The following is a 17,425-nucleotide window of genomic DNA, read 5'->3' on the forward strand; positions in this document are numbered from 1 at the left end:
CAGTTCATGTTTTTCTTGGAGGCTTTTGATGTAGGCTCTTTGACTTTGTTGACTTCTTCTGGCTGCATGTTTTGGTCTTCTTTGTCACCAAAGAAAGAATCCAAAGTCTGAGACTGAATCTGGGTGTGTTTTCGTTGCCTGGCCATATTTCCAGCCAACTAACTTGACCCCTGAGTTTTTCAGTGGGGTATGACTGCCTGTAGAGTTAAGAGAACTATGTTCCAAGCTTGGGGGGATGCACCAGCTCTGCCACACCAGCTCTCCTCCTTCCCCAAGAACCCCCAACCCGGACTGGACTTAGATCTTCAGCAGGCTCTTCACTCCTGCTCTGATCCGCCCCTTAATTCCTCCCACCAGGTGGGCCTGGGGCCAGAAGCAACTGCAGCTCTAGTTCTGTAGCTGCCCTACCTTCGCTGCCCTGGGGGCGGTGGCCGAACAGGGAACTCCTTCTACTCCTGCAGCTTTTCCCACTAACCTTCTCTGTTTTCTTTGGTCTTTGTGGGTTGAGAAGTCTGGTAACTGCTGCAGCTCACTGATTCAGGGCGCTAGGGCACCCAGCTCCTGGTCTGGTTGGTCCACGCTGCTCACGCTGGGCTCAGCTCCCCTCTGCTCCCAGCTCTGTGCGGGATAGACCTCACCCAGAGACCATACAGGCTGTCCTGGGCCGGAGCCCTGCTTCCCTCTGCTATTTTGTGGGTTCTGCAGTTCTAGAATTGGTTCAGAGTCATTTTTTATAGGTTGTTGGAGGGACTCGGGGGGGGGGAGCTCATGCTAGTCCCTGCTTTCCAGTTGCCATCTTGGCTCTGCCCCCCTGATTATAAGGTTCTTGCTGGTTCCAAGAGTCTCTTATTCTACTACAAAACTTCCTTTTACTAAGTCACCCCCAAGGTTCATAAAAGCTTGGTCAGGATGACTATTTGGACACAGAAGATAAAGAACTAGAACTAGGAAACAGGTAAAGATCATTACTAGCACATGCACACATTGATTACCTTCTGGACAACAAAGCACTGTGCTAGGCACCAAAGGCATAATGAAAGTGAGGCCAACAGAGTTTCACCACAGAGTAGAAAATTTAGAGGGTGCTGATGGCACTCTTCAGGCGTCTAGATGGCATGGTGCATAGAGCACTGGGCCTGGAGTCAGAAAGACTCATCTTCATGAGTTCAAATCTGGTCCAGATACTTATTAACCGTGTGACCCTGGGCAAATCACTTAACCCATTAAACTGTTTGCCTCAGTTTCCTCATCTGTAAAATGAACTGGAGAAGGAAATGGCAAACCACTCCAGTATCTTTGCCAAAAAAAAACAAACAAACAAACAAATCCAAATGGGGTCAACAAAGAATCAGACATGACTGAAATGACTCAAATGACTGAACGACAACGGTGTGGTTCAGTTACCCACTTCTTATCCTGCTTAACCCACTTACGGTGGCAGGATTGTCTTGAGTCAGATATCTTCCCCTTCCCCAATGTAGAAACCTCTTCCTGTGCCAGGGCTGTTTCTCCCCCTAATGCCTATGCCTGTTGCCCACCTATCAGCCCCCTGCAATGACCTCTGGTTGCTTTCTAACCCTCCCCTCCCACCCCACTCCTCAGCCCCCAGCAATAGTCAGTCTTTAAGTGTCTCCCTGAGTCTCCAGAGTCAAATAGAAATCCTCTGATTGACTTTTAAAGCCCTTCATAAAACTGCCCCCTTCCTACCTTCCCAGTCTTCCTACAGCTTATGTAGGAAGCACATACTCCGCAATCCACTGAGCCCAGCCTTCTTGCTGCTTCTCACACAGGACACTCTCCCAGCTCCAAGCCCTTTCCCTGCCTGTCCCCTATCCCCTTCTCATCCCTGCATCTTGGCTTTTCTGGCTCCCTTCAAGTTTCAGCTAAAGTCCTACCTGCAAAAACCTCTCCCAGGCCTTCTAAGGATTGAAGAATCATCTCCAATTTATCCTGTATATATCTCATTTGTACACAGCTGATCGCATGTAATTGCCTCCATTAGATGGTGACCTCTTCGTATTTCTTTGTATTCCCAACATATAGCTTAATAAATGTTTACTGACAGCCCTTCCAGCAGAAATAATATTTTTTTTCTTGAGAATATGAGAGTCCTGAGGGAGATTTAAAGGAACTAAGGGCTGACCATCTCTTCATCACTACTATTGTCCATTGGGGATTCAGCAGGGTTTCTAATCCCAGAGACTCTTGCCATAGGAATGGACATTTAACGGACATTTAAGCCTTTAAGCAGACTCATCCAAATTAGTATAACAAGGAAAGACTTGGTATGTTTTCAGGATCTCCAGGGAAAGCAGATTCCACCAATAAATTTCTTCAGAAATTTATTCAATGTTTAACAACCCTCACTGTCAAAGACATTTCCTTGTGTAATCCCAAATCCCACATGCTCCAGTTGAAACCAATGTACCTGCCTCTGTTATTTCCTCAGCGGAGATCAAACAGCTGGTCACCAGCTTCCTTGTACCATTTGAAGACAGCTACAAAGTTTCTACCTAGTTTTTCTTCTCCAGACTACATAACTGAAGTTCAACTATTTCAGAACCCATTAGCCATCTTAAAATTAGGAAAAGCAGGAGTGGCACAGAGGAAGAGGACTGTATTTGGAGCTGAAGAACCTGGGTTAAGAGCCTGACTCACATTAACTACCTGTGTCGTTGTTGTGTCATGTCCGACTCTTCATGACCCAATGGACCACAGCATGCCAGGCCCTTCTATTGTCCACTACCTTCTGAAGTCTGCTCAAGTTCATGTTCATTGCTTCCATGATACTATCTGTCCATCTCATCCTCCGATATTCCCCCTTCTCCTTTTGCCTTCAATCTTTCCCAACATCAGAGTTTTTTCTAATGAGTCCTGTATTCTCATTATGTGGCCAAAGTGTTCATGCTTCAGCTTCAGTCTTTGACCTTCCAGTGAATAGTCTGAATTATCTTTAAGTATTGACCAATCTGATCTCCTTGCTGTCCGAGGGACTCTTCAAAGTCTTTCTAGCACCACTATTTGAAAGCATGGATTCTATGGCGCTCGGCTTTCCTTATGGTCCCACTCTCACAGCTGCACATTGCTACTGGAAAAAACCATAGCTTTGACTATAAAAAACTTCGTCAGCAAGACATCTCTGCTTTTTAGTATACTGTCCAGATTCACCACAGCTTACTTTTCAAGGAGCATCTTTTCATTTTATGGCTTTGGCTGCCAATTCTAGTGATCTTGGAGCCCAAGAATATTAAATCTGACACTACTTCCATTTATCATGCCTCTATTTGACAGAAAGTGATGGGACCAGTTGCCAAGATCTTAGGTTTTGCTTTTTTGTTTTTGTTTTTAATGTTAAGCTTCTAGTCAACTTTTACACTCTCCTTTTCCACCCTCATCAAGAGGCTTCTTAGTTCTTCTTCACCTTCTGCCATTAGAGTGGTATTGTCCACATATCTGAGATTGTTGATATTTCTCCTGGCAATCTTAATTCCAGCTTTTGATTTGTCTAACCTGGCATTTTGCATGATGTACTCTGCATATAAGTTAAATAAAATGACAACATACTCCTTTTCCAATCTTAAAATAATCAGTTGTTCCAGACTCAGTTCTAACTATTGCTTCTTGGCCCACATATACTTTCCTCAGGAGACAAGTAAAATGATCTGGTGCTCCCATCTCTTTGAGATGATCCACATAGTCAAAGGCTTTAGTGTAGTCAACAAAGTAGATGTTTTTTATAGAACTACTCTGCTTTTGCCATAATCCAGCAAATGTTGGCAATTTGGTCTCTAGTTCCTCTACCTCTTTGAAAAATAACTGGCTCCTCTGGAAATTCTCAATTCACATATTGCTAAAGTCTAGCTTGCAGAATCTTAAGCATAACCTTACTGGTGTGTGTGAAATGAACGCAATTGTTTGGTAATTTGAGCATTCTTTGGCATTGCCCCTCTTTAGCACTGGGACATAAACTAATCTTTTCTAATCCAGCAGTCATGATTGAGTTTTCCAAATTTGCTGGCATATTGAATGCAGCACTTTAACAGCATTATCTTTTAGGATTTAAATAACTCAGCTGGCATTCCATAACCTCCACTAGCCCTACTGTCAGCAGTGCTTCCCAAGGCCCGCTCGACTATATTCTCCAGAATGTCTGGCTCTAGTTCAGTAACCACACCATCATGGTTATTGGTAATGTCAATATCTTTCAGAGTTCTTCTGTGTATTCTTGCCCCCTCTTCTTAATCTCTTCCACTTCTGCTAAGTACCTACCATTTTTGTCTTTTATCACGCCTATTTTTGCATGAATCATTCTCTTGATAGCTCTGATTTTCTTGAAGATATCTCTTGCCTTCTCATTCTATTGTTTTCTTATATTTCTTTGCATTACTCATTCTTTAAAAAACCTTCTTATCTCCACTTGCTATTTTCTGGAATTCTGCATTCTGTTGGCTATATTTTTCCTTTTTCTCCTTTACCTTTCACTTTCCTTCTTTCCTCTTTTGTTGTTGTTCAGTCATGCCCAACTCTTCATGACCCCGTAGACCATGGAATATCAAGCCCTTCCCATCCTCCACTATCTCCCAAAGTTCGTCCAAGCTCATGTTCATTGTTTCCATGACACTATCTATCCATCTCATCCTCTGCCACCCCAGCCTCTTTTTGCCTTCAATATTTCCCAACATCAGGGTGTTTTCCTGTCTTCTTATTATATGGCCAAAATAGTTCAGCTTCAGCACTTGCCCTTCCAATGAGTAGTCCAAATTAATTTCTTTAAATATTGACTGATTTGATCTCCTTGCTGTTAAAGGGATTCTCAAAAGTCTTTTCCAGCACTGCAATTTGGAAGGCACCTCGCTGCTCCTCCTTCTTTCCTCAGCTATTTTAAAGCCTTATCAACCAGCCATTTTGCTTTCTTGCTCTTCTTCTTTGAAATTTTTTTTGTTGCTGCCTCCTGTACAATATTGCAAACCTCTGTCCATAGTTCTCCAGGCACTCTATCATATCCAGTCCCGTAAATCTATTCATCACTTCCATTTCATATTCCTAAGGGATGTTACTTAAGTCATATTCATATAGTCTGATGGTTTTGTACAGTCTGATGGTTTTCCCTACTTGGTGGCCTTGAGCAAATCAATTCAAGTTACTGTACCTCATTTTCTTCATCCATAAAATGAAAGAATAGGACTAGATGACTTCTTAGTTTCCTTCCATATTTAAACTGATGACCAAAAAAGCTCTAGTATCATTCTCTCATGGTACTAAAGAAGATGAAGGTAAGGGGAGCAAATCAACCAATGCTGCTGGAGGCAACATAATTCTTAAAGCACTGAGGGATCAAGCCTTAAGGTATCTGAATAATTGGAGGGGAAATCACAGATAATATTACCCAGAAATACCAGAAGACACCATTCACTACTAACCCATTTATTCCCTTTCTGATCCCTAAAAATTTTTGAGATGATCTGGACATAAAACCAAGACATATTTGATAAAGATAAGAAAAGAGAATCAGCATGCCTTATAGTCATAACTGAGCATAAAGTATAGAGAATACAAAATCTCACTGCATTGGTAGAGGGAATTTATTCACCTGGGAGTTCTATTTAACCAACAAAAGGACAAGTCAAGTCTCCATCATCATCATCATCATCATCGTCATCTTATTATTTACTACCTCTAGGCTTCCTAAAAAGAGGCCAGGATGATAGAAAATATTGGTGATATTTGCTTATCTTTATTAGCAATGCTGCTTTAGTCCTGGTGATTTGACCTCCAGAGCTTAGCACAGTGCCTGGCACATAGTAGATATTTTTAATTACTTGTTGACAGACTGCCAGCCTCACCTCATTTCTGAATTTGAATGGTTTTCAGTGTTCTGCAGCAGGTATTCTTTGGCACACAAGGAAGTAAGTTCTTTCAGCACACTTCAGACAAAGGTGTGAGGAAGGGTTGCCACTTGGTATAATGCACTAAGTGGTTAAAACCACTCTTCATTCAAGTGGATGTGGTCATGAGGTGATGGGCTTGGCCTCAGGGAATTACTGAGGATGAATGTGAGAACCCTAGTTCTTTCGTTATCAGCTCTATGGGGACCTATTTGAGCCCTGGCCAAGGAAGAAAATGATGCAAAGTGAAATTCCAGGATCTTTCAAAAAGCGTGCTGATCTCTACCCTCAGAAACCACAACTGGCTGGCAATAAATAGCTCAGACTAAAATCGGTAGGTTTGTCAGAGGAAATCTCGTGCAACTGCTTCATAAGGAATCCAAGAGGAAGACCAGTTCACTGAGCTCAACAGTGATACGAGAAACCCCAGTTTGACCAGAATGACAGAAGATAAAGGTATTTGTCATTTCTTTTGTCATTTGTAATTTCTTTGGTCATGGCTGAAACTGCCATAGTATTTTAATATTTGCAAAGGTCATTGTACATTGTGCCTCCTTTGAGTGACACAACAACCCTGTTAGATACATAACATTGGTCCCATTTTACAGATGAAGATTATGAATCTGAGAAAGACCTGGAGGGAAATTTGCCCACAGTCACACTGCAAGTAAGTGTCAAAGCCTGCAGCTGAACGCATGTCTCTTACTGAATTGTTTTATTATTACACTGTGTGTTAATATTGTTGTTGTTCAGAGGTTTTAGTTGTATCTGACTCTTCATGACCCCATTTGGGGTTTTCTTGGCAAACATGCTGGAGTAGTTTGCCATTTCCCTCTCCAGCTCATTTTACAGGTGAAGAAACTGAGGCAAACAGGGTTAAGTGACTTGCCCAAGGTCACACAACTAGTACATGTCTAAAGCCAGATTTAAACTCAGTGAGATGAGTCTTCCTGACTGCAGGCCCAGCACTAGCTGCTCCATTTATTAATATACTGCTTATCATTTCTTATTGGACCGCAAATGTCATTTTAGGTCAGTTATATGACTATAAGGCATGCTGATTCTCTTTTCTTATCTTTATCAAATATGTCTTGGTTCTATGTCTAGATCATTTGAAAAATTTTTAGGGATCAGAAAGGAAATAAACGGGTTAGTAGTGAATGGTGTCGTCTAGCATTTTTGGGTAATATCATCTGTGATTTCCCCTCCAATTATTTGGATACCTGAGAAGGTAAGGAATTTGCCCAGAGCTGTGTCAAGACATGACTTGAAATAAGCTGAATCAGGAGAACCATATAGAAAATGACTGCAACAATGTAGGTGAAAAGAGAGCTAAAAAGAAGTTAAATAAGACAAAGAAAAACCAGACAAGGTCTTGAGAATAAATTATGCCTCCACCTTCCCGGCAGAGACATGAGGCATTATCAGGACAGAATGCTGGATTCTGGATCAGATGGCTTTGCTCAGTTGTTCTGCTTTTCCATGAGGGAGAATTTGGTGCAGGGGGAAGAAGGGAAAAGACTAAGATGTAAAGACAAAAGGCACTCACAAACTGTATTAGTAAAAAGCAGAGAACCACATGGATAGGACCAGATAGTTGCAGAGGTCCTTCCTAGCTCAGAGATTCTGTAGCTATGGATTAAGAATAAAATGTGATTCATGTAATACAATATGGAAACAGGTAACTTCTGATTTGAGGGAATAAGTTTTTGTTACTGTAAATCTTAGTTATTGTAAGGTTAAGTTTTCTCTCCCTTTCAATTTTGGGGTGAACCTCCCCCCCAAAACCTTAGGGTACAGGTTTCCCAAATCCTTAAATATCAGTATCTTTTACTTCTTCACCCAGATCCCCCACCTCTGTCCATTTGCCACATACCTTCTCTATTTCTGAACATGGTCCAAAAATCTCCCTCCTTTTCCTGGCCATACATCTTAATTTCCTTATTCTTTTGTTCTTGTTAATCACTGAATCTGCCATGGTATTCTAGATACAAATGAGAGATGGCCTATTAGGCAAACTTTTCAAAGAAAACATTCAAGGACCAAGAAGAGAAATGGAAAAGAGAGATAACCATGAAAAATAAGACCTCTGGGCAGAGTTTAAAAGGACTAAGCATGCCTGGCCTTGAGGAAAAAAATATCATTGTGAGTGAAAGGGGACAGTAACAGTTTCCTAATATATGACAGAAACAGAAGAAAAGAAAGGAGGCCATTTTCCCACTCATCAGTGAAAGCAAAAATAGAAGGGATAGGCTTAAGTTTCAACAGGGAAAACATATGTCATGTGTTATAGCCATAGGAGTGGAGGAGCTGCCAAGAAAGGTGGTGAAATCATCCTCACTGGAGACATTCGAGATGAGATCACACGGGCCAAGGTCACTATCTATCATGGCTGATTAAATCAGTTGGGCCACAAAAGTGGAGGATGGATCTGATGTCCACCAGAGCTCCGGCCAGATCCCATTATTATGTGACAAGCTCTCTTTCTGTGAGAGAGGGGGAGTGAGAGGGTGGGGGGAGCCTGGTGGCAGGTGCTCATGGTGGTGTCAATCGGATTTATTTCACATGGGGTTTTGTTAAGGGTGCAGTTAACTTTTAGAGGACTGCTTTCAAACATTCCTACGACCTCTTTACCTTGGAGTCAGTGTTTGATTATTAGTATTGTCATTTCTGATCAGTGAGTACGAGGCAGCTTTGGGAAGTGGGGTAGGAAGGGGGTAGTGTGTGCATCTTTTAAGGGAAATGACCCCAACTACGTAGGGTGACAAGGGTTTTACTCCAAGGCATTTTATTTAAAGGATAATGACAGCATTTGCAATCCTCCAACAGCATAGAAACAACAGAACTAAGAATCTAGCTAGCAAGGGGTAAAAAGATTCCCCACTCCTCCTTCCATTCCTCCTCCTTTCCCCACTATAGACCCCAGAGCAACAAAAATTGCCCTTATCCCCTTCCTTGAGACTTCCCCAACCTAGATTATTGGAATTATAAACTATCTACAAAGAAACTGTTCATACTTTGATTTTTGTAATATATTCTTAGGCCCTGGAATCAGCTTCCACTGCACTGCAGAAGTAAATGGAGTCTGGTGGGAATTTCTTTTTTTTTAATTATCATCTACTTTTTTTTTTGATTGGCCACCTCATTGTTTGCTTTCTCTAAAAACTGACTATTGAAAAATCATGTCTTTCTCTAGGAGCATCTTCACCCCTTGTCTCGTTCCAATCATGCTTTTATTCACAGGCTCTATTCAAATGGAAAAACATACATCCGTGAGGTCTTCTCATGTTGCCACACAGACAGAAATTGGTACTAGTGGGGGATTCTTAGATTAGGCCTCATAGCACTCAAAAGGCATGTGTTCCCCATATTCTTCCAACACCGTCCTCACAGAGACACGACCAGGGTTTTCTTAAGGATTCTATCATTCAAACTTGCAGATTTGTAGATATTGCTGTTACCGTTTTGTATAAAGTTGGAATCATTTTTCTCTCCAGCCAATTCCCTCAATGCAATTCCAATCTAATATGGCTTCTCTTATTTACCTCTTTCTGTGGCTATGAAAATGAGGCAATGATTGATTGCATATAGTTTGGAAGGAAAACTTTTCCCTAATTTTTGGCCAATATCCTAACTTTAGGACGGGTGACTTCATTACAAAGCTATCTCAGTTTCTTCATTGGTGATATAAGCAGGTATGACTGAGGCCTGGAATAATATCAAAAATTAGCAGCAGACGACCAATGTTAAAACACAGACACATGTGTGCATACACACACACACACACACACACACACACACACACACCCCAAATGGATTAGGAACACAATGTAGTTGATGTGGAATCATTTGTTCCTTCCCGAACATGTGTTTATAGTAGAACTTCTAAGCAACTTACAAGGAAATCACATTATATCTCTGTTTTCAAAAACATTTATGTTGTATTTGATTTTTTTTGAAACAATTAAGTTTAAGGTTGTTCTTGTTGATTTTTTTAAAGATCATCCTTTTCAGTCTAAGATGTATGTCTGCAATCAGGCTATAAAACTGTAAGGAAGCCTGAACGTCTTAGTAAAGAAGTGTTAAATATACGTTAGCAATTTCGTGTTGACATCCAGTCCACTAAGGCACAGAGCAAGGTTAGTGGTCAAAGGAAAACTGCTCCCCCAGATAAGAAAAGGAGCATCGAAAGGGGTTGACATTGGGATCATGTATATACATGAGGTAGTCTCATCTCCCTCTCCATTGGTTTTTGTTGCCCAGAGCAAAAACTGAGATGGAGAGAGCACTGGGAACCAATTAGCCAAATAGGATTTAGAAGGCAAGAAGAGTTTTTCAGTCCAAGCTGCCCAGAAAACCCTAAGTTTGAAAGTAAGATGAATGAGGAGGTGGTAAGAGAGCTCATCATGCTCAATGAATGCAAGACATATGACCTGGATGAATGACACCCAAGATACCAAACAAACTAAATGTCATCGAGTCTCTGAACTAGAAGGGTATTAGAGGCCATCCTATACCTGAGCAAGAATTCTCTCTACAAAAGATCTATGAGAAGGCTAAGCCTCATCCATTGAAGATCTCCTCATGAGGCAGAACTCACCTCTTTTTGGGGGAAACCACTGATTCCACTTTTGGACAATTCTAATTGTTAGGAAATTTTTCCTTATTTGAAGTCAAAATCTTTCTCTCTGAAACTTTCCTCCTAGATCTGCCTTCTGAGGAAAAGCAGAGAAGTCTCATAATTCCTCTTCCACATGGACAACCCTTCAGATATTTAGATGTTACAATCATATCCTTGAATAGTTGTCCCTTCTCTAAACTAAGCAGCCTGGCAGATTTCTATTCTCCTCCCCACCTTGATCACCCTCGCCAGATGTACTATAGCTTAGCAATGTCCTTCTTGAAATTTGGCACCTCGATGTGAAGACAGGACTCTAGATATGGGCTAATCGGAGCATTGTGCTATGCCTACAATTGCCAAATCACTGTCAGTAATTTCTGTGGAATCATGAAGAACTGGAGATGAGTAAACATTTCCTGATTTTCAAACAGGGGGAAACAGTAGATTTTATTAGTAGCATAGTAGACTCTATTAGTAGTACAGATTCCATTCTCTACAACTATTAGTAGTAGATTCTATCAGTAATATAGTAGATATTATTAGCAGTAGATTCTATTAGCAGTATAACGGATACTATTAGTAGTAGATTCTATCAGTAATATAGTAGATACTATTAGTACTGGAGCAGATATTACAAACTAAGCAAGATTGATGTCGATTACTGACAAAATGTGTAAATGTTTTATCAAAGAGATGACTGATGGCTTGTGTCCATTTAGGGAATGGGTGATCATTCCAAGTCAACATGGATTCAGTAAGAATATGCTAACCCGATGCCTTTTTTTCCACAAAATTACCAAACTGGTGAATCACAGAAATGCCATAAATAAAGTTAGCGTGCCACTATTTCAGCAGAGTCCCATAGTAGTCTCGTGAACAAGAGAGCTGGACTAGATGAGAATAGGTAGGTAGATAGCCAGTTGACAGTGGCTAAACAATCAGTATCATAGAGTGCTGACACAGTAACTTAGTTTTTCCCTTGAGAGAAGTCTCTAATGGAATGCTTCAGGATCCTTTCCATGCACCTACTCTGGTTAACATTTTTATCAGTGGCTTAAAGTGCAGGTGGCATGCATGTCAAATTTTTCAGGTGACAGAAAGTAGGAGGGATAACTAATATGTTGGATGACAGAGCTGGGATTCAAAAAGATCTGAACAGACTGGAATTATGTGTTAGCTGGTCCTAATACGATGAAATTTAGCAGGGATAAATGTAAAGTAAATCCAACACTTGGGTTCAAAAGTTCAATTTGTTACCACAATCAAGAAGAGGAGGCAATGGCTACTCAAGAGATATTCCTGAAGTACGTGTCTGACTATGCCACTCCATGCTCAAAAATCCCCAGGGACTCCCTATTGCTTCTAGTATAAAATTCAGATTTCTCTGGTTGGCATTTAAAGCCTTTCACAAACTAGCACCAATCTACCTTTCCAGGGCTTAGTACCTATTAGCAATGGTGTGCTGGTAAATGTTTAACATCTAGGTCTCCAAAAAACACAAAAAATAAACAATTATATACATACATATATACATATATATATGTCACAGTTTTAATTTTAATCTGCATTGGCAACATTTTCTCCATCACTTTCTTAAGTCCAGAAAGTCAACAAAACAATAAAAACAGGCCCTGATTTGTAGCATGTTACCTTCTGAGGTATAAATACTCATACTGCAAATTTAACAATCAGCTCCTGGAAGCTGCTAAGTGCCGGCTCCAGCACACCCCTATAGATTACTCTCACTCATAGAATCTGTGCTCCAGCCCAAACGGCCTACTCACTATTGTTCCTATTTGACATGTAGGGCATTAGACTGAGAGCTTCTTGAGGGCAGGAATTGTCTTTTGCTACTTTTTGTATCCCTAGTGATTAGCACAGTGTCTGGCACACAGTAGGTGATTAATATATGTTTATTGACTAACGACAATCCAATCCCTGTCTATATGCCTGTCCCTGATTTCTGGGATGTACTCCCTCCTCACTTCTACTTAGCAAAATCCCTAGCTCTCTTCAAAGCTCAGCTCAAAAGCTGCCTCCTAGATGAGGCCTTTCCTGATGTCCCTATCCTAAATAACTCTCTCATCTTGTCTTTCCCACTCCTCCTTCCTTAGTATATTCTATTGGCTTCTCTGGGGATGAGTCATTTTCCCCAAACAGAATGTAAAGTCCTCGATGGTCGAAGCTGTGTCTGATTTTTGCCTTGCATTCTTGCATAGTTCCTGGTACAAAGGTGCCTAATAAATGCTTATAGATTAATCTGTGGGATAGGATGGTAGCAGCTGTTGTCAATAACCTATTCTGGTTAACATTTTTATCAATGTCTTAGATTAAAGCACAAGTGGCATACGTGTCAAATTTTCAGATGACAGAAGGTAGGAGGGATAACTTCATGGTTTTTGCCTCGCACCTGGCATAGCTCCTGGCACAAAGGTGCTTAATAAATGCTTATGGATAAATCTGTGGGATGCGATGGTAGCAGCTGTTGGCAATAACCCTGGTGATGGCATCAGCCTCAAATTCTGGCTGAGGTTTCCTGTAGCCAGACTACATTAAGCTTGCTTCTTGGGCAGGATTTCCTAACTGGCCTTTACATTGAAGAGCTCTGCTATCAGGAAGGGCAGTTAGCAAGAGAGTCAAGTGAGACCTCTGTGGCACATGGCAGTGCAATTCCAGAGAACCTGGTTACTTGGGGGGATTTTGTCTGCGTTTTGTGTCATGTGTGTCCCTGCAGAGAGTTTCATGAAATGGGCCACTGCATAGGCTGTAAGAGGTCTTGATGCAAAACTGACACCAAAAAGGCTGGGTAGTAAAGATGCTGCGTCACAAGATGGGCAACACTTGTCTGTGAGCATAACTTCAGAGCCCTTCCCCATTCTCTTAGCTCCTCTGTTGTCAGGCCCATGCTGGATGCTACTTTTTAGGAAGGATGTTGGCAAGTTGGATGTGGCTTTATATATTGGAGAATGCTAGGCCTGGGATCAGAAGATCTAAGTTCAGATGCCATCTCTGACACTGCTGATGTGACCTTAAGCAAGTCATTTAACCTCTGAGATGTGTCCCAAGACACATCTGCTAAATTGTACATAGGTTGTTATCTAGATTGCTAGAGAGAATTCCTACACTGGGACTTCTTCACACTAATGAAATTATAGATTCTTTGCTGATTTACAAGCTGATGAACATTTAAAGAACTGGGAGCAGAAGAATGTATACTTGCTTTAAAAATGATTGGGTCTCCCTAGCTCACTCGAGCTAAAAGTATAGGAGACACTCATGGGGCCAATCTCATCCTAACTGGCCCATGATTGACTCGCTTTGTTTCTGACTTGGGCCAATTCTCTCCTCCTTAGCAACCTGGTGGCCTCACCAGCCCCATTCTCAGGGGGCTCATCATATTAATGTCAAATTTAGCACAGACATCCAATAGGCTTAGAGCAATACAGTTCAGAAATCCCAAGCTCAAGAGATCCACCAGCCTTAGCCTCTCCAATAGCAGGAATTACAGGCACGTGCTGCCATGCTGGGCATACTTATTCTATTTGGTTCCAGAGAGCAGTAATAAAAACAATGACTAGAAATTACAGGAAGACATAACATAAAGAAAAAAACTTCTTAACAATTAGAACCATTCCCCTATCCGTTCCAATCACCCCTCCCAAAAATGAAATAGGCTACTTGGGGAGAAGTGAGTTGTCTGTCATTTACCATTTGCCAGGTATTATGCAAATGTCAAGGATAGAATCCCTGCTTCAGAGGGGGTTTGGATTAAATGACTTCTTGGTGTCATCTAGCATTAAGAATCTAAAATTCCATGAGTGCAGCCCTAGGACCTTGGAGGAAACTGACCATCTTCTAGAGTTTAAGCCCTACAAATCCAACTCGGAGATGTGCCTGCAAACATCATCACACCACCACAGGCAAATGAGACCACCCCAAAGAATGAAATAAAAGTGTGCTGATCGACACGTAGGATTCTGCTGACCCATCACAAATAGAGCATGAGCTCGCCATTGTTTTTCCAGTAGTGGTGATGATTTTATACTGAGTCATCCGCACCCTTTTACCCAATGCCCTTCCTAATCTATAAAACACACATCTGTGAAACAGATGGCTGGCGTTAAGGGTGCATCTGTGGCCGAGGAACAAAAATTTTCCTGTGTATGCAGCCATCTGGCCTGGATGGGGATCGAATCTCTAATCCTAGCCTCATTAACACCAGGCTCTAACCAACTGACCTAAACAGCCCTGACATTCTGAAGAGCTACTCAGCCTCCAAGTGTGGTGGTCTCAATACAGTAATAACTAGGGAACATTCATAAGCAGAGATGAGAACCATTTGCATATGCACTTGAAAAATGCCAGTAAAACTACCTTCATTGCTCCCATGGCTTGGAAAGTTACAGCTAATCGGGATGGTGTCAAAGCTGCCAACATTACATTGAATCTTTCACTTTTGTTCTTAATGGGTGAATAATATTGTCCATCTGGTGCCACGGAACCAAACCTACACAGGAAAAGAGAGAGAAGAGAAGGATATGTTTCATGTCATAAAAAAATTCACATGGTTAAAAATATCATCCATTGGAACCAACAGTGGCATATTCTTTCAGGTGTATCCTCCCGTCAGAGAGAGAGAGTCAGGTAACATGATATCCAGAGATCATTGGCATATCCCCGATGAGTTCAATTCAATCCTGCATTTCTTTCAATATCCACAATGTGCAAAGCACTATGCTGGGAGCTGTGGGACATAGACAAGGATGGAAGATATTCCCTTCCCTCAAAGAGTTCACTTTCTATTGAGGGAATATATTAGTATACAGAGAAGTGAGTGAATGAAGAAGAAAAAAGTATTAACAGCTAACTTGATTTAGGTTAGCGCTAAGAACTAATTTGATTTACCTCTAACTTCTGACTTGATTTAGAGTAGTCCAAGAAAGATAGAAACTGGTTCCCTCTGACTACCCCCAGAAATGCCTGAGGTGGCCAGGGCTGCTATGTCAGTAGAAGTCCTGCTGAAATAATATTTCACTGGATTTCCCTGGAGTCTGCTTCAAGATCTGGCTTTGATTGATGCCTCTCAAAGCACTCGTGTGCCCAATGGCCAGCCTTCCTGTGCACTGAAGCTTCATTCTTGGCCCTGGTGTACTTGCCACGTACTGATCTCATAGGTGCCTATGACAGTATCAATTTGTTTTCAGTCTCTAGGGTTGGTTCTCCTCATCAAATTCAATTGTACATGTGACTGACTCTCCACTTCTTCTCTATGAAATATGAGAAACACACGTCCTCTTTTCCAGTTCACCTATCTACCTCCTCATCTAGTGTTGATCTATTTCCTTAGCTCCCTTGGCATTAGGCTAATGAGCAGAGTCTCCAGCAGGCAGGACCACATTTCATCTCTCTAAAGAACAGGGTAGTAGTAGAACCACTGCTGCTTTCCTTCCTTTTCCATTCCTAGGAAAGTACGAACTACCTTTGCAGACAAGACATGACCCCAAATGCCGAGCCTCCATTTACATTCTATCGATACTGATGTTGCATTTCTGACATCAGCTAAAAGCATACCAACCATCACTGTCATTATTCATGAACTTGCCTTTTAAAATAATCTCAAAAAGTAAAAAACTGCTACCCCCTACCCAACTATTCCTAAATAGGAGGAAAAAGCACTAACTTTGGAATTAACAGACCCAGGTTCAGACCTTACTACCAACTGAGGCAAGGTACAGCACTGGGCCTGGAGCCAGGAAGTCCTGAGTTCAAATCTGGTCTCAGAGATTCACTAGCTGTCTGACCCTCAGAAAGTAACTTAACCTCTGTATGATAATAGTACCTACTTCCCACTGCTGTTGTGAGGATCAAATGATATAATATTTATAAAGTGCTTAGCACAGTTCCTGGCACTTAGTAGGCACATAATAAATGCTTGTCCCCCACTAATGGTTACTATCTGTGTTTCCTTGGACAAGTCACCTAACACCCCCACAGACACCGCCCACACTCCCTGTCCCCCAGCCTCAGGTGCCCCATCTGGACAACTAAAGGGGATGAACTAGATGAATGTAGTGGAGGAGGTCCTTAGTTCTCAAAGAGGACCAAGGACATCACGTGGGTGATGTCTTGACTTACATATGAACTGCCTAATGGCTAGGTAAAAATTGAGACATAAGATGGACTAATTTACCATCACAAATATATCAATCTAGGAGGATGACTGAATGAATGACCATGTATTAAGAACTTAAATATGACTTAAACACTAGACAAGTACAACAACAACAACAAAAAGAAAGTCCCTGCCCCCAAGAAGATTATATTCCATTAGGAGAAACAACACATATAGATGAGTGGTGGCCAAGGATGGTGAATGGAGCCATGTGCCCTCTCTAGAATCAGGGGCAGTATTGTTTCAATTACTTGCTGGGGGCGGAGGGGGGGGTGGATTGGAGGAGTGGCAATGAATAATGTTCCTTGAAATCCCTTCCAGCTCTGGTTCTGTGATCTTATAATCCCAAGAATGAACCAGACATAGAAGTCAAAAACCTCTTTGGAACCAATGGCATCTGAGCCTACTTTGGGGGAACAATCATTTTATATAAACAGTGAAATTAACGAGGTGGAGAAGAGTTACTCACTTATCCAGGAGGTTCTCCCTTGGAATTCGAACCTTGTCAAATATTAAAATCCCATTATCCACACCATGTAAACCTACAGAGCAAACAGAAATACAACCAAATGAACCAGGGAAGCATAAAGAAAAATCCAAGTTCTAATCAGCAAATCTGCCTCTCCTGCTCCCCATGTGCCAAGCATTGACTCCAAATACACAGTGCACTTAACCAAGGATGTCCACATTATTTCCAGAGACATTTTTCCCCAAGTAAGATTACTTACCAAAGCTATGTTTGTTTCC

The 17,425-nt window shown here is 41.5% G+C and overlaps 1 protein-coding gene across 1 annotated transcript in view; it reads right to left on the reverse strand.

Moving 5' to 3' along the window:
* ACOXL (acyl-CoA oxidase like) overlaps nt 1–17,425 on the reverse strand; it is a 531,229-nt gene that overhangs the window by 418,746 nt on the left and 95,058 nt on the right. Inside the window, exons 8-9 of the mRNA XM_036753019.1 lie at nt 17,148–17,220; nt 14,881–15,013 (exon numbers count right to left, since the gene is read on the reverse strand). Coding sequence (XP_036608914.1) covers nt 14,881–15,013; nt 17,148–17,220 — 206 coding nt within the window. The remainder of the gene's footprint in view (nt 1–14,880; nt 15,014–17,147; nt 17,221–17,425) is intronic.

This window comes from Trichosurus vulpecula, chromosome 3 (genome assembly GCF_011100635.1).
Source record: "Trichosurus vulpecula isolate mTriVul1 chromosome 3, mTriVul1.pri, whole genome shotgun sequence".
In the NCBI taxonomy this organism is placed as follows: Eukaryota; Metazoa; Chordata; class Mammalia; order Diprotodontia; family Phalangeridae; genus Trichosurus; species Trichosurus vulpecula.